At 40.0% G+C, this 22,760-nt stretch overlaps 6 protein-coding genes and 1 long non-coding RNA gene across 8 annotated transcripts; 3 read left to right on the top strand and 4 right to left on the bottom strand.

Moving 5' to 3' along the window:
* Window positions 1-180: 180 nt before the first annotated feature.
* Window positions 181-7,405, bottom strand: LOC124204693. The gene is made up of 2 exons (XM_046601812.1): window positions 7,104-7,405; window positions 181-6,977 (listed from the first exon to the last, which is right to left on the bottom strand). The coding sequence occupies exon 2, from the start codon at window positions 6,969-6,971 to the stop codon at window positions 843-845; it is 6,129 nt and encodes a 2,042-aa protein (XP_046457768.1). The 5' UTR covers window positions 6,972-6,977; window positions 7,104-7,405; the 3' UTR covers window positions 181-842.
* A 1,709-nt stretch (window positions 7,406-9,114) lies between these two features.
* LOC124204691 lies at window positions 9,115-11,607 on the bottom strand. Of its 2 annotated transcripts, none has more exons than XM_046601810.1 (4): window positions 10,515-11,607; window positions 10,242-10,417; window positions 9,913-10,174; window positions 9,115-9,841 (listed from the first exon to the last, which is right to left on the bottom strand). In XM_046601810.1, the coding sequence occupies exons 1-4, from the start codon at window positions 10,576-10,578 to the stop codon at window positions 9,747-9,749; spliced, it is 597 nt and encodes a 198-aa protein (XP_046457766.1). In that variant the 5' UTR covers window positions 10,579-11,607; the 3' UTR covers window positions 9,115-9,746. The 2 variants fall into 2 exon arrangements, with proteins under 2 accessions (XP_046457766.1, XP_046457767.1); XM_046601811.1 differs by having other exon boundaries at window positions 9,913-10,144; window positions 10,515-11,122.
* A 1,030-nt stretch (window positions 11,608-12,637) lies between these two features.
* Window positions 12,638-14,980, top strand: LOC124204690 (ras-like protein 2). Its single transcript, XM_046601809.1, has 4 exons — window positions 12,638-13,211; window positions 13,585-13,672; window positions 13,748-13,959; window positions 14,036-14,980. The coding sequence occupies exons 1-4, from the start codon at window positions 13,107-13,109 to the stop codon at window positions 14,240-14,242; spliced, it is 612 nt and encodes a 203-aa protein (XP_046457765.1). The 5' UTR covers window positions 12,638-13,106; the 3' UTR covers window positions 14,243-14,980.
* A 4-nt stretch (window positions 14,981-14,984) lies between these two features.
* On the bottom strand, window positions 14,985-16,158 carry LOC124204689 (ER membrane protein complex subunit 7 homolog). Its single transcript, XM_046601807.1, has 4 exons — window positions 15,740-16,158; window positions 15,416-15,671; window positions 15,280-15,354; window positions 14,985-15,211 (listed from the first exon to the last, which is right to left on the bottom strand). Exons 1-4 carry the CDS (start codon window positions 15,949-15,951, stop codon window positions 15,077-15,079), a joined length of 678 nt encoding a protein of 225 aa, XP_046457763.1. The 5' UTR covers window positions 15,952-16,158; the 3' UTR covers window positions 14,985-15,076.
* A 2-nt stretch (window positions 16,159-16,160) lies between these two features.
* LOC124204688 (protein unc-50 homolog A-like) lies at window positions 16,161-17,734 on the top strand. The gene is made up of 7 exons (XM_046601806.1): window positions 16,161-16,426; window positions 16,491-16,642; window positions 16,710-16,775; window positions 16,836-16,956; window positions 17,023-17,162; window positions 17,227-17,328; window positions 17,393-17,734. Exons 1-7 carry the CDS (start codon window positions 16,296-16,298, stop codon window positions 17,533-17,535), a joined length of 855 nt encoding a protein of 284 aa, XP_046457762.1. The 5' UTR covers window positions 16,161-16,295; the 3' UTR covers window positions 17,536-17,734.
* A 516-nt stretch (window positions 17,735-18,250) lies between these two features.
* On the top strand, window positions 18,251-21,572 carry LOC124204687 (sodium/potassium/calcium exchanger 3-like). Its single transcript, XM_046601805.1, has 8 exons — window positions 18,251-19,568; window positions 19,665-19,766; window positions 19,828-20,015; window positions 20,093-20,240; window positions 20,352-20,483; window positions 20,546-20,890; window positions 20,953-21,054; window positions 21,118-21,572. Exons 1-8 carry the CDS (start codon window positions 19,250-19,252, stop codon window positions 21,447-21,449), a joined length of 1,668 nt encoding a protein of 555 aa, XP_046457761.1. The 5' UTR covers window positions 18,251-19,249; the 3' UTR covers window positions 21,450-21,572.
* On the bottom strand, window positions 21,482-22,330 carry LOC124204692. The gene is made up of 2 exons (XR_006879040.1): window positions 22,034-22,330; window positions 21,482-21,957 (listed from the first exon to the last, which is right to left on the bottom strand). It is a non-coding gene; the product is annotated as an uncharacterized LOC124204692 (long non-coding RNA).
* Between the last annotated feature and the right edge of the window lie 430 nt (window positions 22,331-22,760).

The following is a 22,760-nucleotide window of genomic DNA, read 5'->3' as shown; positions in this document are numbered from 1 at the left end:
TCGCTGTTTGCATAGCTCGCATTGCTTGATTAAAGGCTCATAAATATGCTCAATTTTCCCAAGCTTGCTATTGCTACGGCTCGGGTTCCCATTCATTTTCTTCTTACATACTGGTTCGTGTTTCTAGTATTTTACGCTGAATGAGTTTGGTCAGTTGCCAGTTAGGTAAGTAACACAGCTGCATCTAGCGGATATTTGATAGTGTATTAGCAAGGCGTTCAAACAAATGTTGCACATGAAAATGCGCTTTCAAGATTAGATTATTCCAGGATTATTCGGGATTATTCATAGTCGTTTGACTGTAGGGCGTTTTATCACCAAAAGGACAAATGAAAACATCTGTTATCAAAATTCAATAGGCAAAAACACATACCAACTTAGTTAGTCTCGTCATTTTATTACGTTCCAGTAATCATGGGGAAACGTCTGTCTTGTAACTAAGTTTTGTTCAAGAACTGATCGATTTGGCGCTGAACTTGTTTTCGATCTTTAACGGTCAAATACTTGAGCATCTTCTCCATCATCTTCTCGTCTCCTCTCAGTGCAGGATAAAATATGACGGGTCTTTTCGCCGTCATTATGGAGCACCAATTCTTTAACGGCATTTGATTCCAGTTTCTCTGACAGGCATTTCATGAATTTGTCCATTTTTGAGATGTCGTCCGTGTTGCAATCATAGAATGAGCGGATAAATAGCCCAGCCCATATGCTACACTTTTTCTCATGTAGAATGGGATCAAGATCAAAATCATCGGCATTTGTCGGCATTTGTAATGGAAATAATTAGGTAAAAGGATGTGAAAAAATGGAACAAACAAATTTTTTTGAAATAGCTTTGGGGGTTATGAAACGCTTGATCTATTAACTCGGGTGCGTACATTTTCATAAATAGTTTGTAGCTGCGAAAGCGCCACAACTTCGTTGAACTTCTTCGCTTCAAATTTCCAGCCAGTCGAAATCTGCGAGGAAATCTGATAAGGCATATCGAAATCAGATACAGATTTCAAATAATAACGTCGTCTGGAATTAAATGGGCAATTCGTGCTGATGAGAAGAACAACACAATCACGATCGTGGTCGCTTAAATGGGTTAACATAACATTCGCCAATTGTTTATTTTCTTGTAATTCGGCTCCGAGTAAAACGATACCCATACAGTCCTCGTGAAGCACTACTTTTTTGACAGCCTCGTTTCCTAGTTTCTCCGACACGCATTTCAAAAACTGGCCCACCATTTCAATTTTATTATCGTCTCTATCGTCATAGCTGTCGAGATATCGACTCCAAAAACTGTACTGCAATTCACCTTCCTCGACAAATTGTTCGAAACCTTTATACCACCCCTTCCTAAGTTTTTCGGTACGCAATGATAAGAGTGTGTCAACCAGATTTTCAAATTGTTGATTCCCTTCATCTCCGTCGTCGTAAAATGGCAAAATGTTCACCCAATAGCGGAAAATTAGTTCTCTCCGAAATTTATTTTCATCATTAGTCCGTAAATAATGCGATATCTCGTCAATTATTTCGGGAACATTTCTCTTGATATCTTTTGTGATCTGAAGTTTCTCCATCTCTGACAGATGATTGAACATGATAGAGACGATTTTTCTGTTTCGACACAGTAAAGCTCTTGTGATGTCTTTCCCATCATCGCTGAACAGAAGCTTTTGGATGTCAGTCGTTTCGTTATCTTGATTTTCCGCAATTATTTTCAGCAGTTTGTCAAGGCAATCGCAATCCAGGTCGTCAAAATCATGAATATATTCGTCTCCGACGCACCATTTTGCCCAATAACTAATTTCTAATTTTCGATAAAACGAATGAATGTTTAGTGAGGGTGAAGTGATAGCGTCGACAAACTGCGATCGTTGGTTTCTTGTAAACCTGGCAAGAAGATTTCTGGATAGTAAATGGAATGCCAAATTAATGCCAAATTTGTCAAAGAAACATTGCATCCAATTTTCCAGTCCCTTTGCTGTCAACATTCCCTGTAAAGTTTCATCCTCCAAGTCCTCAAGGGTTTTTTTAAATTCTCTGTCATTTGAGGTTAACACCAAATCGTTCAAATCTTCGTATCCTTTTTCGCTGTCATTCTGGAGGAGAACCTTGACTTTCGTTTTCAACAGATCTTTATTGAATTTTTTGGTCAAGGTACTTGAAACGTATAATGGAAGACTATTGTGATAACTAACTTCATAGTTGTCTGTGCTCAACAAAACTAATAAGGAATTTCGTCCCCAGGCCTCTTTGACAGCTTCTAAAATGACTTGAAACATTTGTAGATTTTTGAACAGAATCGCATCCCAAATGGCGATATATACAAATCCATAACAGGTCAAGTCTTCCTTATGGTCAGCCCCAAGGATTTTTTTCAAGAAGGACAATATTTTGAGGCAGATTTCCTTGTGATCGCAGGCGGCCGCCACGTAGAAGGGCGTGAAACTTTCATTGGTAGAAGCCAACATAATGTCCACCACTGCAGATTTGACTAAAAGTCTATTGGTGTCCGGATGCTGGCCAGAGGAAAAATTGCTGTAAATCGTTTCTAAAATGTCATCCACAGTTTGCGCGTCACCGTAAAAAGCCGCTCGATGCAGAAGAGTCATTCGGCTCGAATCTCTATTTTTCAACAGCAATTGCAAGTCGGAAGGGTTCTCTTCTTCTTTTGGTTGACAAGGCTGGTAGAATGTTTCAAAGAATGTCTTATCACAGACGAGTGTCAAATGGGATAAACCTTCTATCACCTTATTTCGTCCGAGGTCGCGTAAAATAATCAGCGTCTTTCCTATCCCGCTGTTTAAAAGATACGCCCAATTGTTGTTATTTGCATCGCGCATCCTTAGCGTATACTGCAGGAGTTTTGTAAAGTTGCAGTCATCCAAACACATCGATGATAGAAGACGAAAGAATTGGTCAAATATGCTGTCGTAGTATTCGTTAAAAGTGAAGAAATGGAGCAATTTGAACATTCGATCTCCCTTTTCAGACGTAATCGTGCCAGGAGGTATCACTTCCTTCATGAAAACTGTTCGGTTCTGTTCTATCAAGTCCAGTAGAATTTTGACCACTTGTTTCGCTTCTTTCGTGTTCCAAATATTATGATAACTCTCCAATGCGAGTTCCAATGTACACGGATCAGACATCCTGCCAAACAACATTTCTTGCGTTATGCAATTAAGTTCTATGTAATCGGGATCGTCATAGTATTTAGTAAACCGCTGAAAAAGTCCACTATTTACAAAATAGAAAGATTCGAATCGAAATGAATTTTTGAATGCAAACCTAAAAACTTGTCGAACTCCATTTTTGTCCAGCACTATTTCCAGGCAGTCGCATAAGAAATCAAACAAATTCTCGTTTCTTTCGTAAACGGTATTACCTAAAATATTAGTAAAACAATACGTATAATACGTATCCTGTGCTACTGGTTTCCAAATATGACGCATAAAAAGTGCCAGGTCAATGCTAAAATTTTGTAATTGACTGGGCAAAATGTGTTTGCCTTCACTAATTACACGCCAAGCTGTACTGTTAACCGTCTCCTTCAACATGGAATCGATAAACATTCGTACTCCATCGTAGTTATCTTCCCCTAGAATTTTACTGATAATCAAATCACGTACCGGTTCGTTATCTAGAAGATAATTGTTTTCACAGTGATTAACAGCTATGCCCCTGTACAAATATTTAGCCAATAAATATTCGGCGAATGTCCGGTGCAAAAATTGCGTCTTTATGGCCTCGTCTTTGTACATTATCAAACCAAATTTGACGCCAAATTCAGTTATCATGTTTTCCTCTTTCATCTTGTCAGTTTTGAGCTGATGATACGATAACTGAGGTGGCCACAAAATATCGGAACTCTTCTTGTCTGTCACAAGAGTTTCAATGGCCAATTTTGTCAGGTGTGATTCAATTTTTTCTATTAAGGAATCAATGGCATAATCTGTGATCTGATTGGGAACTGGAGCTTTGACTTTTTCTTCTCGAAAGACTCGGCGCTTAGTCTTCATCAAACGTTCGTACAAACTATTGAGATCAAAATTAACATTGGCAAATAACTGATTTTCAAAATCAGTTTGCACCGACCCATATTTGCAACTGTTTCGTTTTATTATTGTGTGGAGCTCTTGCTGGAAGCATTCGGCAAGGATTCGACATTGCAACGGGATTCCAATAAAAGATCTTTCTTGATCTCTCAAAGTTTGCGACACTCGGTCGGTGAGTGATGCAGCAAACTTCCGGATAATTGACTTGTCTTGAATGTCTTCTTCCGTGTCTAATTTTGTCTCCCAATACTCGGTCAGATATTTTATCTGATCGTCCTTATCGAAGTTCTCCAAAGTGTAGGAAAACTGAAATAATTTATTTTGCAAATCGTCCACCGAATGAGGTCGAGTTGTGACATAAAGTTGAATCGATTTATTCTTACTAATGGCTTTCATCAATTGAATTGCGCACCTTTGACACTTGGCGTCTATTTCGTCGAACCCATCCAACATGATGGCAATTCTGTCACCCTTCTCCAATCGATGCCTTAACAATGAAATGGTAAATGAATCTTTGTTACCCATTTCACTAAGGTAATTGATAAAAATATCGTCTGTGTTAGTTTGTTTTCCATCATACCATTTCATTATTGCTTCAGATCGATCGACTAAATTCATTTTGATAACCCAGTAATCTGGTTTCTTCGTTTTAATTTCTTTATAGAAGTGAGAGAGGAGAGTAGATTTTCCGGTTCCGGCTACTCCGGATATGATGACAATTGACTTTTCTTTCCCATGCTCCTTCAAGGGGATTAAACGATCATAATCTTCATCATCATCTTCATGAATTTCATTTAATGAAGATTGGCGAATTTCACCTGATGAAGACGATTGATTTGTGACATCTAGAATTTTATCCCATATTTCTTTTTTGCGTTTGTCTTCAACGAGCCATTCGATGTGGCCATCCGGTCGAATCTTACACTCCCCCTGCAGTTGGTTTACCTTGCAGTGAAGTCGCTTCGCTATTTCATCCTCAAACTTATCGCAGATTGGAAATTTCAACTTTCGCTTGATGTACATTTGCTCATCAAAATGAGTTGTGTCATCGAATGAAGGTATAATTAATTCCCTTCCTAATTGCGTCAACTCCTTTATGGAATTGATATCGATTACCTCTTCCGGAATGTCACCAATCAATTTTCTCACGGTCATTTTATTATCTTCGATTTCATGTTGTCTCAGATCTTTTTTGAGCTGGAAAGAAACTTTTTGAGACAGGAGTTTTTGCTTGAATTCATCAGTTAGATCAGTGTAGTTGATTTCATCGGTTATCATGGCAGACTTATCCGCACATATGATAACCACTTTATTTATTTTATCATCTGACCGTCCATCCGGGATTAGACTGGCATATTTTTCATAATTTTGAGCCGATGTTTCTCCGTCACAAACGACGACGAGTAGATTGTGAGAATCCTCCTTTAATTCCAAACAGTGTTTAAACTTTTTAGCTTCCACTTCGTCATTTAGACGCTTCGATGGCGTCACCAGGAAACTGTCGTCACATTTGAAATCGGGAAGCGTTTTGATGGCAGCAATGAATTTGACAGCCGTGTGTTGCGGCGAATCTGATCCAATAGTTATAACTGAACTGGAAGTGTCTTTGAATAACCGTTTCAATTTTTCAGTCATAAATTCAATCGAATTTTTATTAAATTCTAATCCCATCACGTCTTTTCTTAACTGGTCCTGATAGTCGATTGAAATCGCATTGACACGAATCGACTCCATTATTTTGTGCGTTTTGTTTAAAAATAATTCCTTTGCATCCTCCGATGATAGCCAAATATTGTGTTCTCTTTTGAACCAGTTGACCATTTCGTTCATGACAAAGGCTGACTGAAGATCGGTACTTTCCAGGGTGAAATATTTCCCCACTTCACTTTTGAGTACGTCATCCAATTCGTCTTCGTTGGGCGTGTTGACTGCGAAGATGAGCTTATCCAAAAAGCCTTGAATTTCCTCGTCCTTAACAGCAACGGGTAGATCATAATTAAATTCTTTGGGCTCCAGTTTCGTTTTGCCGAAAGTTTTATCAGAACTGACAGTCAATTTATTCAAGTTTTCGAAGTTTTTATCAAATCGCAGAAGATTTTTACGCAATTCCTTGGCACCTTCAGTGAGTCCATCAGGTCCATTAATGAAATCTTCGCGAAATTTTTTTGTCTTAGGGTCGATTACGTTTTCATTGACCAAAGCAATATGGTAATTGCGGATTAATTCAGATGTTGGATTTAAATTTATATCTTTAGTTTCCCACAGCATTTTCGCTAGAATTTTAGAGGTGGTCTCTTCCTTCAATATGTCAGATTTTTCTTTATTTTTAATTTCTATTTTGCATCGAGTTGGGGTTTTTCCATCCGATATTTTTGCGAATTGTAAAATTTTATCATTAAGTTGCACTTCCTTGACTTCAATTCCTTTTTCCTTAAGACTTTCTTTATTTTCGAAGTCAATATTTGTGCAAATGATGCAACTGCCAATCTTGTCTCCTCTTCTTGTTATTTCGCAATAAGAACGAAAATATTTTGGTAGGCTGAAATCTAGGTCGATTTTTCTCCCTTTCTTTGGTACAGCGAATAAATCTTTTGCTGTTATTTTTTCGCTTTTTTCCTTCAGTCGACTCTTGGCTTGCAAGTATTGATACCGCCATTCTCCATCTTTTTTAAATTTGAAAATCAAATCGTCGAACTTGTTGCCTTGGTCAGGAAGTTCCGTGCCCAAATAGAATTTGTATTCCGCGTTGATTGCGCGGATGCAGAACAACATTAAAAGTTTTGATTGAAATCGGTTACCGTGTCTCGCATCGGGTTCTTTCTCGCCCAAAGGTGGCATCTCATCCGTTGGCAACGATACAACTGCCGACGATCCAACTGCCGAAGCACTTGCGATCCCAGCGGATGACTCATCCCCTTGCATCACTTCCTGATGGAAGACATTATTAGACAATCTCGAATTATTTCTAGGCATGTTGTGCGATTTGGAAAATAGGGAACGGCGTTAGGTTAACAAAGTGATTCATTCTTAGCGATTACACTTGATTTGTATTACCGTATTATTGATGGTAGCCAACGGTGACGTAATGAATGTTAATAACGCTTTGGACTTGTGACAACAGCTGATCGCCTGTCGTCTATATATAGCTTTAAGAACACAGCTCGAAATCTATTTCGAAATTATAATATAGGCGGCACTATTGTGATTATCACAGTATTATCACGTTTGCTTGTGTGGATATATGACGCTTGCAAATATTGAGTAACACGACAAAATTGACTCAGAAAAGAATCGAGAATTTAGTGAGCGAAACCAGAACACAACGACTCATTTCCGCGTTCACGTAAATTATGCGATGCACACGCCGAATCACGCGAGGGTTTAGACGAAACCTCTTCTAGCAACAAAACGCGGGACTGAATGTGTCACCTATAGGAAAGAGAAATTATGCTCGTGAATTAATTATTGAATTCAATTCAATCTTCGTTCCCGTAAAATTAGTCATGGAGCGCACAGTGCGCACCAGATAATTGATACCGTTGAAGTTGTCCCATTTTCTTTAGAAAGTCTCTCAATCGATAGAAATATGTTTAAGTCTATGAAGTGATAAACCCTAGAGGCGTGGTAGTGATTTACTTATGCTCATTTTAAAATATCCCTTTCTATCGTTTAACTTGTAATTTTTAGAGTAAGTGGGTAAATTTGAGCTATCAGTTTAAACGTGCTCAAATGACGACATATTAAGCAAAAATCCAGTTTGACTTCCGGCATATTTTTATGATTTTAAAACAGATGGATTTTTAAGAGACGGTCTTAAAGGTGCACAAGAAAACATTTATTCTATCAGCAATTTGTGTTCGCCATATTTTAATTAGACCCGCACCTTGGTCCCGTCAGAAAAACTGTACGGCAATAATTAGCTCAGCATTGAAACAATTTTGCTCAGTTCATTCTCGCCTTTTATTTTGTGAATCATTCATTCACCATCACTCATGACCATTTCCGTTAATAAGAGGTAATAGGTTATATCTGACGAATTTTCGAATACATTTTTCTCGACGATCATCAGTCAGTCTAGCGACAGATAATAATTTAGGTATATTGTTTGTCACAGTTTGTCATTACCGGGTAAGCGGTGGGGAAATGAACTTGGACTGAAAACCAAGCCGAAATTTTTATTTGTCCTTTTATATATAATTAAAACAGTATGCTTGTTATTCGCGTTGCCCTAGAAGAAGTCTATTGTGTAACTTCTGGTGGCTAGTTTGGCACCAGTCTGTAATTCAGTACTCTGTACGTATTGATTTAAAAATTTTTAGAGACCATGATAATTTATTCGTACACCATATAGATATTGGGACATGTCAAAATAATTGCTACATCAGTTCAAATTGAAACAGATATATCAATTGTCCTTCGGCTATACCGTCTCTCGATTGGCTTTTCTGTGAATCCAACGAGAAACTAAAGTTGGAATCTAATTGAGGTTATTGTCAAGTCATGAAAACTATATCCTCCTGCTCATTCCGAATCCGCTGATGTGCTGTTGTCTAGACATTGATCCAATGGAGAGACAATTCGAGACGGTGTACCTATTCGTGGATGAGTTATGATTATTTTACAAAGTTCACATACGCACCTGTTTGGTTGCGTGGTGGCGTTTCCTCTTATTTCTTCTTTTCATTCCAACGAATTCGTGGGCGAAAATAGAGTTTTTTCCGACGCCAAATTGGATAGTTTGGAATTTTCCCGAAGGCCAGAGGATGATGACGAAACCAATGAATATGCATCGAATCTTTTCATTTATTTAGACGTGCAACCCACAAAAGACAAGCACGAACCGCACGTCACTTGCTCTGTTTTTCTGGTTCCCATGACACTCATCAAACAGATTTCCCTTGTTTTCCTTTTATATCCATTAAAAGACTATTATTTTTAAATTCTCTAATTTACTTTTGTCCAATTCCAAGACAAGATGCTGAAAATTTAATTTGTTTTCTTACGTCGCCAATTAAATATACCTAAAACTCTTTTAACATTAAAAAACGACCGAGTACAAATGGAATAATTTAGATTCTTTTGTATTACACATTTTTTGGAGTTTTCAATAAGCTTCAAATTTTATTTTCTTACAACAGCAGAGCTGAGCCAATGAGTGTTGACACTGCAGATCAAATAAATATCGAAATTATATAACCTTTCCCCCATAGATAACATTGAAATTACACACAACTGTTTCTTGCTCACAACAGTATATTCAAATTTTAAAAATTAAAAAATGTTTCTACCGTTCTCCGACAATTCTTTTTTTGGTGGGTGGGGTTTAATTTTTGGTTCACGATACAATTGTCAAAATAAATATGTTATTTTGTTTGTTTTTGTAGCCCTTTTTTCAGACTGCGTAAAATTTTGATTGGAGATGGCGATAGGAGGAAATATATCTCTTTTCTTTCGACCCCCATTACCAAGGGGTGACGCAACCATTGACTAAGGGTTATAGCAGATATTTTGAGACAGAGACTAAAAGAATTGTTAACACACTTTGATTTTTGGATATAACATTTAGAGATCAGCTGCTGTGGAATGCATCGTATAGGATATTTTGAAATGAGTTTTAGTCAGATATAAGCCCATACAGCAGAGGTGACCTGTATGTGTTTATAAATAGAAAGTGACTGTGTGTACGTAACTCTTTTATTATTCCTCCGATTCTTGGCTGTTGGTCATCCATCGACGCGGGATGAATACGGCGGTCCTCTCGTCGCTATTGGATCGCCCATTATTCAAAGCGCCTACCGGGACGAGAGAGGTACAATTGTGAGCACGCGAACGTCGTCTGCTCAATTATTACGTGATTTGTTACCTAAAATATCGCTGCCGGACAGGAGGAAAGATGACGGAGCGGAGGCCTGGGACTCTTCGGACGACAGGGCGAATTGCTGCTGGATGCTGGCCTGGCTTTCCTCGTCGTCGGTGCTGGGGAAGAATCCAGGCTGGTAATATCCGGCCCGTCCCACCCTGGGAAACGGGATGAGATTCTGGCGTTTGCCGACCCTCGGGAACGGGATCAAGTGTCGTTTGATGTCTGCGTTATTCTTTTTTTGTGCGTAGTAGAGAAACATCAACTTTTTTTGACGATTGAAACTGGACCGCAATTAATTCAATTCATTCAAGCTCTTTTAAAAAACCCACCATCATCCAGTTGTTGGGGCTCTTGACGTTGGCGTTGCCTCCGGAGCCCATCATCATGGGATTTCCCGCTCCGCCGCTCCTGGCACTTCCGACGGCGTTGGCGATGAACGAGGATCGCGATCGGCCCACCCGCGGGAAAGGAATCAGCGACTGCGACTTGAGGATCTGCGGTGGTGCTGAAGGTATTTTAAAAAAGAACAATTTGAATAAGAAACAAAATATTTTAATGGCTATCGAATTCAACTATAGGAGAAGAATTGAATCAATAAATACCAGCGTCGCTGTAGGCCAAGTAAATCACGACAAGGACCAAGGAGTGAAAGATGGCGATCCGCATGTTGTGTGGCTGTTTAAGATTTTTCTTAAAAGTTTTGGAATTTCAGTTGGTGTATAGATGATGTTGTTGTCGGCACACCTGGATGATCTCAACTCAACTAACCGGAACGGTTCAACTTCCTTTTTATAATCTTCCGCTACTCCGCCGCCGTCTGCTCTAAGGTACCTACACGAAAGGGGGCGGGGTGAGATTTTCCCGAGTGGAGGGGGTGGTGGACCAGATTTCCTGTGCGCAGCAACAGGTATTTACGTAACAACCAAAATAATATAATTCACACCCCACCGCGCGTCTATAGTACTAAGAAAATCCTCCGTAAATTGAATTGAGAAAAAGCTGCGGTCGTCTATGAATCTAGTCGGGAGACTCAGGCGGTTATTCACGAAAAAAAAGGTTCGAGTTGACTTTGACGTTTGTGGGGTCCAAAATCTCGGCACTCGTTTGTCACGCGCAGGCCAATATCGGGAGGGTGTTGGTCTACTCTCGTTTAATCCTCCCGCCAAAAAAGAAACAACCCCTCCCGAACGGAAGAAATTCGTAAAAAAGTATACGACGGAAAACACAAACAAAACTTTCTTCATTATAACCGCAACCCCAGGTCCCCAGCGGGAGTGCCATATTGACGAAATGGCCGTTTTTATTTTTATTAGCCATCTTTTAATATTGTCAAAACTTTTTTTCTTAAATAGGAAAAGGGGCCAATTTGTTGTCGAGTATAAAGACATGCGAGTTGAACGAAATTAGACCGAAGTTGAATGGCACCCCCCAAGGGGAAATGACATAAAAGAAAGAAAAGGTTTTAGTTGGTTTTGTTCATGGTGATGGAATTACACACGGCAGAGATTGATCTCGGGGACTGTGAATAGTGCGATCAACTGTGGAATGAAAGTCATTTATTTTTTTTTTGTTTTTCTTATCGGTAGAATGCCGTGAGCTACGCAGAGATAGACATCTCCACGTTGAGCATACCAACATTCCGATAAGATTCACGGCCGTCTGGGGAAGCTAAAAAGATAATTAGATCACGCCGCAGTCCCCCTTCCCATCCTAATGGGAAAAATGTCTGACTGATAAATATAGTTTCGTTTCACAGACACACAGCTCACTAAACTAACTTGATTTAATGTATATTGATTCTCAGGTATAGAGAGATTTCCTTTTTTTCCTTATTGCCAATGTTAGTCACCCGGAGAACATTAGCCTGTCAAAGTCTATACACGTGCCATTTTTGTATTTTTGTTTTGAGTTGGAAAACCCAATATATGAGATGCATAAAATTTGGGTTTTTCGGGTTTTTGTATTATTAAGGATTGACCGGGATTACATATTGGGATCAAACACGGCAGTGATTGGATATATATATGAAATCTGTGCCCGGGTTAAATAGATTTATTTTTGTTTCTTGTTTGTTGAATTTTCCAATTTTGGTATGGAAACGCCCATGCACAAATCGCATTAGCCCACCCCAGCTTGTGCTTCCGGTAAATAAATAGCCTGTCCGATTAAGTTCTTTATGCGACACGGTGAAAAAAAGGGGATGGTGGTGGGAGCCAATAAACGATGATTGCACAAACCTCAAGGGACCGCACCGCATCTAATAATTCACTCACGAACTACACAGACGTCAGACGAAGCCTAGAAAAAATAGTCACTAAAAAGAAGAACATCCCCCACTAGCCAACAAATCAATTAACTCCACCCACCAGCATCAGGAGAGACACACGAAACCACTTTACTCGTTACACACACATCTATCCTGACCCATTAATCCAAAAAAACGAACGATTTATGGTTTTATTTACATTGGACACGGCCCCTCCATCCCAAGAAATGAATAAATTTTCTCCCGCAACTGTCAAACGTCAAATACAAAAACAAATGTGCTGCTGGAATTTTGACTTTTTTTCTGAGAAAAGTGCTAAAATAAAACCAAAAGAGAGAGAAGGGCGTTGTAGATGTTTTGAAGAAAAACAAGAGGTCGAATGAGCAACTGAAAGAGAAGCGACAGCCTTTTGACATGTTCGTTTTGGCTGGCAAGTTGCCCACCAGCAAAAGATGTTAAAGAAGAAGATTTCCCTGGGCGGGATGTGCCTTTTTGACGTCGTCGAGAAAAACGGAATTGGAGTGTGAAGAGGAAAAGTTCTTCCAAAAACAAATGGCCGCCCTTTTCTTGTTTAAAAAAAAAGTTATTTATAAGTTTTTAAAAACAAAAAAGAAGGGGGGAATGCGTCGGTTTGGACACGGACGTCGACAGAAAACAAGCCCGGAGGCTGAATGCGCGTGGCCGCCATCTTGGGGTTTGGAAACAACATTAGACGAACTAGACGTACAGATCAGCAGCTCTACTAGCCCAAGCCACTCAACGAGTGTGATCCCTCCCTCCCTTGATACCCAGACACATCAGTTGATTGTTTTTGTTTTTTGGCCGATTATTTCGGGTTGAGAAATATTACTTAACATTGTGATTGAACCAAAGTTGAGTTGAGATTCCCAGCAACTTGTAGACCCCCCTTTGCTGGACGCCTGTCATCATGTCGAAGCCGGGTGATCGCAGTAGTGTTGCACAAACGTACAAAATCGTCGTTGTGGGCGGGGGAGGTGTTGGAAAATCTGCCATCACTATCCAGTTTATTCAGGTAACAACTCGCAGTTATTTCTAAATTGCTTTTTTGCAGCATTTACTCAGCTGACGTATTTCTGGCCTTGGATTTATCTGTCATTTTGACCTTTGGATCTAGTGGTTTTCTGGCTAGTTTTTGGCTCCCACACATCAGCCATTGCTGGCCAGTTTTTAGTGTACACTCTCAAGTTTTCTGTGGACCGATATCACAGATGCACACAATCTCTCCCACTGTTTTGGTGTGGCCACCCCTTTTTGTTTTGCCCAGTTTTTCTAGCATCGAGAGAAACCTGTCTTGAAATTTTTCTTTTTTAAAGAGATTGTGCTAGTCAAAATACCTGTTGCCTGACCATATATGGTAACAACTTGGCCTTTTGTTTTTCTTTCAGAGTTACTTTGTGACAGACTACGATCCTACTATTGAAGATTCCTACACCAAACAGTGTGTCATTGATGATGTTGTTGCCAAATTAGACAGTGAGTTTTCAGTTTTTCGTAACTTGTCAAAAATTATCAACACCTGACTAATTCCTTTTATTTTTCGTTGTACAGTTTTGGACACTGCTGGTCAAGAAGAATTTAGCGCCATGAGGGAACAATATATGCGTTCCGGTGAAGGTTTCCTGCTCGTCTACTCAGTAGCTGATCGTTCTTCCTTTGATGAATTGCCTCGTCTCCATAGGCAGATTCTAAGAGTCAAGGATCGTGATGAATTCCCCATGTTGATGGTGGCCAACAAAGCGGATCTCCAACACCAAAGAATGGTATATCATACAATCTGGTTTTTTTCCCACCCACCCACACGCACACACACTTGAATTCCGTCATGTTTTTCATAAGGTCTCATCCGATGAGGGCCATTCTCTCGCCCGGCAGCTCAAAGTACCATACCTGGAATGTTCGGCCAAATTGAGAATGAACGTGGACCTGGCCTTCCATGAGTTGGTTCGGCTCATTCGCCGTTTCCAGGCTCTTGAGCGGCCACTCACGTCCAGCAAGGACCAACGTCAAGCACGCAAACGACGCAAGATGTGCATGCTCTTGTAATAAAAATATGCAGCTACAACAAAAAACACACAAAAAAGGCTAAGAAAAGAAAAATTCACAATCAACTGCCCCTCTTTACCTCTACTCCCCCCCATCTCTACATTCAGCAAAATCATGCAGCCTGAAGAAAGAAAAAGTTTGTCGCTTATTCCCCTTTTCATCGTCCCTTGAAGACCGTCGCGCGCGCATATTAAAAAAGAAAAACGGAAAAATGTCCTCAAGTGATTGCCAAATCCGCACAGATAACGTTTTTTTTCTTTAAACATACATATTCTTCGATGTTGACCCTCCTTTGCCCACCGCCTCCTTTTTTAATGTTTAAACAAACAAAACACAGACAAAAAAAAAGGAAAATAATTTTTCAGCTGTTCTAAACAAAAAAAGAAGCTTAAAAGAGTTTTGAGAGCTGACACTACACGAGGCAATCAAAAACGAGTTTGCATTAAAAAAGGAACTAGGTAGCTGTGTGATTTAGCCCCCAATTTAACTCGACTATTTTCGAACTTGTGGTTCGTTATATTTTTTTTTTCTGTCTCTTTATCTTTTTTAATTGGAAGATATAACAACGATGTTATTTTTTTTTTCTCCTGCCTCTCTTCACTATCGTGTATAGAGCTGTCCCGTTCCTCTTCTGCTGACTGATTCGAAATTCGAAAACAAAAAATGCTGTTAATTGAATTAACAAACGACATACACACAAAATACAATGGCAGCCTTGTTAGCCCTTTCTCACACTAATTTCTTTCAGTTCAAATTTTTGTTTATTATTTTTTATCTTTATTATAATTTTACACTGACTTTTTTTGTCAAGTTCTTAATTTAGATTAATTTTTTTTATTTGCGCTTGACCACGCCCTTGCTGCCGCTGCTTTTCGTTGTCTTCTTAGCATCACCACCTCCAAACAATGATGTCAGCATCTCACTCATCTCAGGCATCTCATATTTAGGCATTTGGATATTTTCCATTTCCTGTGTGTGCAAAATAGGCATGAAGAGAATGAGCTGAAGGTGTAACTTTGAATGATGCAATCCTATACCTTTCTCGTCTCTGGATCATTCATCATTTTAGGTAATATGAAGATGAGAATCAATGGAAGGAACATCATAAGAACCTGTGAATAACAGAAATTAGACCTAAGTAATGGAAAGGTAAGATTCGTTTTCCTCTCGTACCATTGGAGAGAAGAGAAGATCAGTTATCCTCCACTGTTCCCTCTGCTGAAAGTAACGATAAGGCATTCCAGGCTTGAATTTTAAAGGGTAAGTCATTTGACTAACAGCGCTTGGTTGTATGTGATTGATTCTCCTGGCACGGAATTTCCCTTTGGAGTTGATGTCCACCCTTACAGGTTCGTAGAAAACTGTAGGATTGGAAACTTCCACAACATACGAACCACTTGGCACACTCACTGAAAATGAAGCATCATCCCTGAATATTAATAATAAAATATTAGCTTGTAAACTAAGCATTTCCTGCCAAATAAAAAATAATTATACCTAAGAAACGCTCGATATTCGCCGCCATCTATTAGGACATATGTGTGCAATTTCCAGTCTGGATTCAATCTAGCCCAGGCATCTGGTGCTTGCACTTTACCTTCAATTTTAAACCATTCTTTACTCGTTTCACCGTCGTTACTTTGAACACCAACGAAAAAAGTTAAGCAAATTAATTTTAAGAGAAACGTGCCATCAACTGATAACTTCATGGCGGAATACTGTCAAAAATTCGATCAATAATAACACGCCATTATACACCGATGCCGTCCGACGCCGTTTCTCTACACTTTTTTCGACGAAAAAGTTTTAAATTAAGTTTAGAATTCAATGAAAAAAATAAAATTCATTTAGATATTAAGTTGATCACTTTAACGTTTTATGCAAATTTATGAAATTCGTCATGACACGTATTCAAAACTGTAACGTTCTTGATCCAGCAGACGAGACTAGACTGTGTCATGTTGTGAATATAGAGAAGAACGTCATTTGAAATCATTTTTGTTTTATTAAACTTAACTTTAAATAAATCGGTCTGAGCGACTGTGGTAGCAAAATGTATAAACAACCGTCACAAGGCAGTAGAGCGTCATCTCCAGCTTATGTTGACACTTCAGGGGCCAGTCATTACGTCCACCCCGCTTCATTCAGAGGTCCATCTCCTTTACCGTCCCCAGCCAATTTGAGGTTTAACATTTAAATTTGATCGACACCGAGAACATGTTATGATGATGAATCTTACTTTGAGCAGAACAGGATGCCTTTCAGCTGCAGCAAAACGATACAAATTCATACGAAAGCTTTGCCACTTCCAGCAAATGGATTTCGAATATGCCCTCTGGCAAATGATTTACCTGTTTATTTCCCCACAGAAAGTATACAGAAATTTTCATTACAGGAAAAGTAAGTCTCCATTTTATTCGGTCCTTAACATCCAAACAAATTTATTCATCAGAATTTTTGTGTACAGGTTCAAAAGCTCAGTTTGCCAGAGATGATCCAGCATTTTTGGTATTATTGGGGATGTGGTTATGTTGTAAGTGAATTGATTATGTTTCAGACATTCAAATATTTATTCACATTTTTCCCCCTGTAGTTTCATCAATGGTGTTTGCATTTTTCATGGATTTGTCAATCTTCAGCTTCTTCAAATTCCTTATTTACACCATCTTCATTGACTGCCTTCTAGTTGGAGCAGGGATTGCAACAGCCATGTGGTAAACGAAATGAATCTTTAAATTTCCTGTTATTTCTCGGAAACGTTAATTTATTTATTCATCTAGGTTTGTGGCCAACAAGTTGATGATGAAACCCACTGTCAGAGGTGAGGATGTCGAGTGGGGTTACGCATTCGACGTTCACCTTAATGCCTACTTTCCGGCATTGATTATCTTACACGTCGTTCAATCTATTTTCTATCATGGTGCGTTCAAATGTTCTTTTCCGCATCATTTGTATTTATCCTCTAACGTGTTTTCCGTTATTAGTTCTCATCAGCCAGGAATGGTTTACAGCAACGTTCGTCGGTAACACTCTGTGGTTGATTGCTGGCGGCTATTACGTCTACATCAATTTCCTTGGATACAGCTGTGAGTATAGTCACACATAACTGGTTGATTGCAAGCTCATTTACTGTTTTTGATTCTTTTGCAGCTCTACCCATCCTACACAAGACGCGCGGACTTCTCTATCCATTCTCCGTCTTGTTTCTGATCTACATCGTCAGCCTTGCCTGCAACTGGAACGTTACGCATACGCTGATCAACTTTTATCACGCCCGAGTCCACGTGATATGAAGGGGGGAAACAAAAGTATGTCCTTTTTTTGTTTGTTTCAACCTTTAATTTCTCTACATTATATATTCCGTTGTTTACGTAAAACAACAACAACACCTGTGGTCGCTTATCCTCTTTTGTTTGTTGCTAAAAGGTGAAAAACACATACTTGTAATAAGATTGAAAACAAAAACAAAAATAAAAGTTGTGTTTTGCCGAATGTGTTGAAAGGGGGATGATTCATCTCGGGAATCTACGAAATCGTCTGACGTCAACAGCTGCTGTGTCCGTCTAGGATGATCGATTGCACTACGTGATCTATGGCCTTCCTATTGTGATCAGTTATTCTGAATAAATTGACCGACGAGCGATTGATTTCCGATATTCCCACCAACGCCCTCGCTAGGGGGCCATTTTTGATCTCAACAAGTCAACTACTACGACATTCTATACTTGACAGTGTCATGCTCTTAGTTTTTGTTTGGACTTGTTGATGTGTAACCATGGAACAATCCTTGAATTCTCCTCTAGGACCTATTTCTACCAAATCGATGGAACCCGAATCACTGTCAAATTCAAATCTCAGTATTTACTTAACTTTCTATAGGAATTGCAATGTCATTTCCAGCCGATCTTTATCATATCTTGGCATTGTAAAACTGTCCTGATAAGCTGTTGTAAACAGGCGCTAGAAAGTCTTGTGGATGCAGTGATAAATGTTGCAGCCTTGTAGTATGTCTGGAGAGTCTATTGTGCTCAGACACCGGTTTCCTCCGGTGTTTGTATGAGCCCCAGCATATATGGCTCTATAGGAGTCTCACCTAGCTATTCCTTTGTTTGCCACCGAAATCTCATTCTCCAGCACGGACTGCTGATCAATGGCCTCCGCCAGGGCCGTTCTCATTTTCTTCCTGATGCAATCCCATTCGCATTTAAAAGAAACCTTTTTATTATTTCTAAATTAAATGCTCCCAACGTACTGGGCGACCTTTTTAGATAATTTTGGCTTAGCCAAACAAACTGTAATGGCTTATTATAGAAAAGATTTGACGTCACAGACAGCAAGAGGCAGCGTTGCCATCCACGATCGATACACTGAAAACCTTGGGCTTCCCATTTGGCGTATGATTATGGTAACGTTCCCGTTTCATTTCGGCTGCCAGTGTCGTTTGAAACTCGTCTCTGAGCGGTCGCGTTCGGTGGTGGCTCTTGTTTGTCTACGTGTGTGAATTCTCATGTGTCTACCCCAGGGCACATTTGCATACCCTAAAGGCAGTGCTAGAAAAGCGACAATTGGATCGACTGTTGCTACACGTCCGTTTCGCTCCTCTCCACCTCGAGAAATCTTTACCCTTTACCTTCTCTGCTCGGCAGAGTCACACATAAATGGTGGTACGCTTTAAGCTCCATCTCATCCAGGACTCCCGCACCCATGTCAAGGAGCCTTATGACTTTCATTTGAAACAACTTCAATATCAAAGCGCTCCTTGTTTTATTGATTGATTTTTATCAGATTTTTCATTTAGCCCAGTTTCAATTCACGTCCAGTTTCCAGTTTGATTTTTTTGTTTGACCAACTTGTAAAATCTCTTATCGGTATATCATTCGGTTCGGTGTTTCTTCTTTGATTTTCGTAACAAATAACTATCCTAGGTCGTTTTTTAATCAATCTTGCGTTTAGTATACCTCCTTTGACATTTTCTTTTGTCATTTACTTTTGTTGTTTCGTCGGAAAATGGTGTGCGGGAGTCCGTCGCGAGGGAGTCTTTTAGTTGTTTTTGTTGTTGTCGCCGTTGTTTTCCATCCGGCCGTCTCGTCTTTGAATGTGGACGACGGCTCGGGAGTCTATTACGAGCGTTATCCTTTACACGGTCCCAACAAACCCGATAATGAGCAAACCAAATTACCTACCAACATCTCCAACCGAAATGAATCGATTGGAGATCAAAGCCAAAATAATCTACCCGATGACCAAGGATTCTCCGTCAACTGCACGGAGCCGACCATCCAGGATTTCCCACCCGACATGTTTACGCAAGAGCAGCGCCAAAAAGGTTATCACACTCTTTTGCCCTCGAGGAGGGAAAATGGCACGGTCTCGAGACGTTTATTTTAACCGCATTTCTTTTTATATGCTTTGATTCCTTCAGGCGGTGTCGTGGTACACTTTATTCTGTGCATCTACACCATGTTGATGATTGGAGTTGTCATCGACGAATATTTCGTCCCTTCGCTAGAAATTATCGCCGAAGGTATTCAATTCAATGATTTTCCTAATTTAAAAATATTTAAATCAATTATTTGTAATTCTAGTTTTGCATATGAGTCCCGATGTGGCCGGAGCGACGATCATGGCCATCGGAACATCTTCGCCCGAACTGTTCATCAATATTGTGGGCACGTTCATCACCCAAGGAGATATCGGAGTCGGGACAATCGTCGGCTCGGCCGCGTTCAATATCCTGGCCGCTCCCGCCTGCTGCGGTCTATTCACCGGCTTTGTAAGGAGAACAATAGAGACCCATAGATGGAAAAAAACCTTGAAACTAAAAATTGTCAATTTTTTTTTTTCTTACAGGCTGTACCGCTGGAATGGTGGCCACTTACACGCGATTGCGCTATCTACGGTTCGATCGTTATTGGACTGGCCGTGGTCGTATCGGACAACAGGATTTTCTGGTGGGAAGCTATGATATTCGTCCTGTGCTATGGCGTGTTTCTAGCAGGTATACAATTGCTTTTTTTTTCATACCCCATAGAAACATGAATCGAGACGGCGGCTCGTGTTTCTTTTATAACTTAAATAATACCGCAAATCTCTTGTTATCTATCTCTAGTCATGTTTTCGAACCGAACTTTGGAACGGTGGGCCAACGTGGTGGTTGCGCAATTCAAAAAGTGTTGCGGCAAGACAAATGAGGATGAAACTAACAACAAGGAAAAGGAAGAACAATTGGCCATACAATCAGGTTGAAATGAAATTCAATCTCAATCAAAGAATATCGAATCAAATTTTGTTTTATGATATTAGGCGACATGGAGAAATGCGCCACTAAAGAACAAATGGAAATGAAAGATGTCGATTCATTGGAGAGTAGAGGCGGATCTCCGGAACCCGGTGAACTTCCGAGTGTGGCTGTCGTCGAAGAAGTCGAAGCGGATGGTCCGGTCAAGTTTTTCCAGTCACCGGAAGGCTCACTGTCGACCAAACTCTACTGGTACGTCATGTGGCTGGGCAACTTGATCTTTTTCTTGACGATTCCGGACGTCCGTCGTGGCAAAGGATGGCGCCGCTTGTATCCGCTGGCTTTTTTCATCTGCATCCTTTGGATTGGAACCTTGTCTTATCTCGTCGCTTGGTTCATCACCGTTATCGGTAATTAATATTAATTACATTTACATTGATTTAATTCTTAATTAATTTTTCTCATTACAAAGGCTACACGCTTGGAATTCCGGATTCGGCCATGGGTATCACATTCCTGGCTGCTGGCGGGAGCGTTCCGGAAGGAGTGGCTGCAGTCGTAGTAGCTCGCGCAGGTAATCAAATTCATATCGACCGGTTGCTTGCCAATGAATTGAATCATTGTTTCTATTACACAGGCAAAGGTTCGATGGGGATAAGTAACTCTGTCGGCTCGAATACTTTCGACATCCTTATCTGCATGGGTCTGCCGTGGCTGATAAAGGCGGCCGCCATGCCCGAATACCCCGCCGAAGGAAACTTCGTGGCTGTTAACTCTGGAGGAGTCGTTTACAGCGTCTTGATGCTGTTCTGCACCATTTTGGTTCTCTATTTCGCCATTGCCCTCAACAAATTTGTTCTCGACAGAAAGATTGGTGCAATTCTACTCATTTCCTACATGGCTTTCCTAGTTCTGGCAGGCTGCTTCGAAATGAATGTCTTTATGCAAGTTAATGCACCTCCTTGTTGAGAGTATAATAGATTAAAATGCAGAAACTGAGATTGTGTTTTAGGCACCCAAATTACTGATATATATTTGCTTGTTGGGGTCACTTGGTTTATTAATGCAATACACAAATGAAAAGAAGAGTAACATTCCATCACAAGTTCATCTCACCACATCTGACAGTGTCACAATCGGATTCCCAAAAGATGCACCAGCCCAGCCCACTATAGCAGAGAAGGAAAAGGGCGATAAGAAAGGCTAGTGAGCAAATTGTACAAGGCTGCCGTTCAAGAAAGAATCCAGCCAGGTAGAGCACCATGAAGACAGCATGGTTGTACAGAAGTAATGGATTGATGGGCTTGGGAATCAGCAGTACAGGTAGCAGCCACTGTAGACAATACATCTTGATGACTCGTAGACGTTAGCAAATATTAAATGACGGTGGATTTGTATGCTTATTTGTTATTGGTTTTTTGAGCATCTGTCAAAACGACCTTGGGAAGTGCTTGCGTCCTATTACAGGTCCGTCACTCTACGAATTTGAATCAGAAAAAGCAGTTCTATTAATACTTCAGTTGAAGGAAATAACTACAGGAAAAGATGTGTACCTTTTTTGTAACGAAGACACTCCATCATTTGATTTTTTGTTTTGTTTTTGTGCAACGTCGAGATTGAACGAGCGACAACTTCTAAATTATTTGGCAATCAACGTTCACCAGAGGACCGCTAGAGGTCTTGCATACAGTTTTGATATTTGACACTAGATGGCTTCGGTTTCCTTGGCGCCACATTCAAAAGAGGGAAACCATTTCAACGGAAACAACGGCAGGTGACAACAATTTTGGTCGTATTTCCGTGTGAAACAAATGTTCGACATTCGATGAGAAATTCAGCTGAACTTTAATAATTACTTTCAGAATTAGGCATTGTTTCCCACTAGTCCCGTTATACGTTATAACTATCGGCTCATTATGTGTCCGCACAAACCTTCTAGACATTCTTACAAAGGATCAATAACACTTGTTTTTTAAATGCACCAATGTGGTGAAGCTTAACCGCTTCATTTTAGCCCAAGGTAATAATTCCAAGAAAAAAGTGCTAGTGTTATGATGCCCCCGAGAGAAAATAACGTAAATGCACACTGACAAGAACTCACGGCCAATGATTAAACTCTCAATTTGCTCGTGAAATTTTTATAATGATGGATTCCTTCTTTTTTATTATTAGCCAAGAGTTAACGCCCTGTCGTGTGACACATCCTGCAGAAAATAACCCGTTAAGGAAGCCTCAGGTATTCGTCAAGCGGAACGGTCATGAACGATTGGAGTCAAATGT

This window comes from Daphnia pulex, chromosome 10 (assembly GCF_021134715.1).
Source record: "Daphnia pulex isolate KAP4 chromosome 10, ASM2113471v1".
NCBI lineage: Eukaryota > Metazoa > Arthropoda > Branchiopoda > Diplostraca > Daphniidae > Daphnia > Daphnia pulex.
The sequence above is the reverse complement of the archived record's forward strand: the minus strand, read 5'-3'. Positions and strand labels throughout refer to the sequence as shown.

Excerpts from the sequence above, each read along its gene's own strand:
- LOC124204693 (XM_046601812.1), bottom strand. The coding sequence starts at position 6,971 with ATGCAAGGGGATGAGTCATCCGCTGGGATCGCAAGTGCTTCGGCAGTT.
- LOC124204691 (XM_046601810.1), bottom strand. The coding sequence starts at position 10,578 with ATGCGGATCGCCATCTTTCACTCCTTGGTCCTTGTCGTGATTTACTTG. Across the intron at positions 10,418-10,514 it reads CTTGGCCTACAGCGACGCTG|CACCACCGCAGATCCTCAAG; the intron begins GTATTTATTGAT and ends AAATACCTTCAG. Across the intron at positions 10,175-10,241 it reads GCCCCAACAACTGGATGATG|TTGATGTTTCTCTACTACGC; the intron begins GTGGGTTTTTTA and ends CGTCAAAAAAAG.
- LOC124204690 (XM_046601809.1), top strand. The coding sequence starts at position 13,107 with ATGTCGAAGCCGGGTGATCGCAGTAGTGTTGCACAAACGTACAAAATC. Across the intron at positions 13,673-13,747 it reads TGTTGTTGCCAAATTAGACA|TTTTGGACACTGCTGGTCAA; the intron begins GTGAGTTTTCAG and ends TTCGTTGTACAG. Across the intron at positions 13,960-14,035 it reads ATCTCCAACACCAAAGAATG|GTCTCATCCGATGAGGGCCA; the intron begins GTATATCATACA and ends GTTTTTCATAAG.
- LOC124204689 (XM_046601807.1), bottom strand. The coding sequence starts at position 15,951 with ATGAAGTTATCAGTTGATGGCACGTTTCTCTTAAAATTAATTTGCTTA. Across the intron at positions 15,355-15,415 it reads ATCTTCTCTTCTCTCCAATG|GTTCTTATGATGTTCCTTCC; the intron begins GTACGAGAGGAA and ends TGTTATTCACAG. Across the intron at positions 15,212-15,279 it reads ATGATCCAGAGACGAGAAAG|GAAATGGAAAATATCCAAAT; the intron begins GTATAGGATTGC and ends TTGCACACACAG.
- LOC124204688 (XM_046601806.1), top strand. The coding sequence starts at position 16,296 with ATGTATAAACAACCGTCACAAGGCAGTAGAGCGTCATCTCCAGCTTAT. Across the intron at positions 16,643-16,709 it reads AAATTTTCATTACAGGAAAA|GTTCAAAAGCTCAGTTTGCC; the intron begins GTAAGTCTCCAT and ends TTTTGTGTACAG. Across the intron at positions 16,957-17,022 it reads GGGATTGCAACAGCCATGTG|GTTTGTGGCCAACAAGTTGA; the intron begins GTAAACGAAATG and ends TTATTCATCTAG.
- LOC124204687 (XM_046601805.1), top strand. The coding sequence starts at position 19,250 with ATGGTGTGCGGGAGTCCGTCGCGAGGGAGTCTTTTAGTTGTTTTTGTT. Across the intron at positions 19,569-19,664 it reads GCAAGAGCAGCGCCAAAAAG|GCGGTGTCGTGGTACACTTT; the intron begins GTTATCACACTC and ends TGATTCCTTCAG. Across the intron at positions 20,241-20,351 it reads CTATGGCGTGTTTCTAGCAG|TCATGTTTTCGAACCGAACT; the intron begins GTATACAATTGC and ends ATCTATCTCTAG.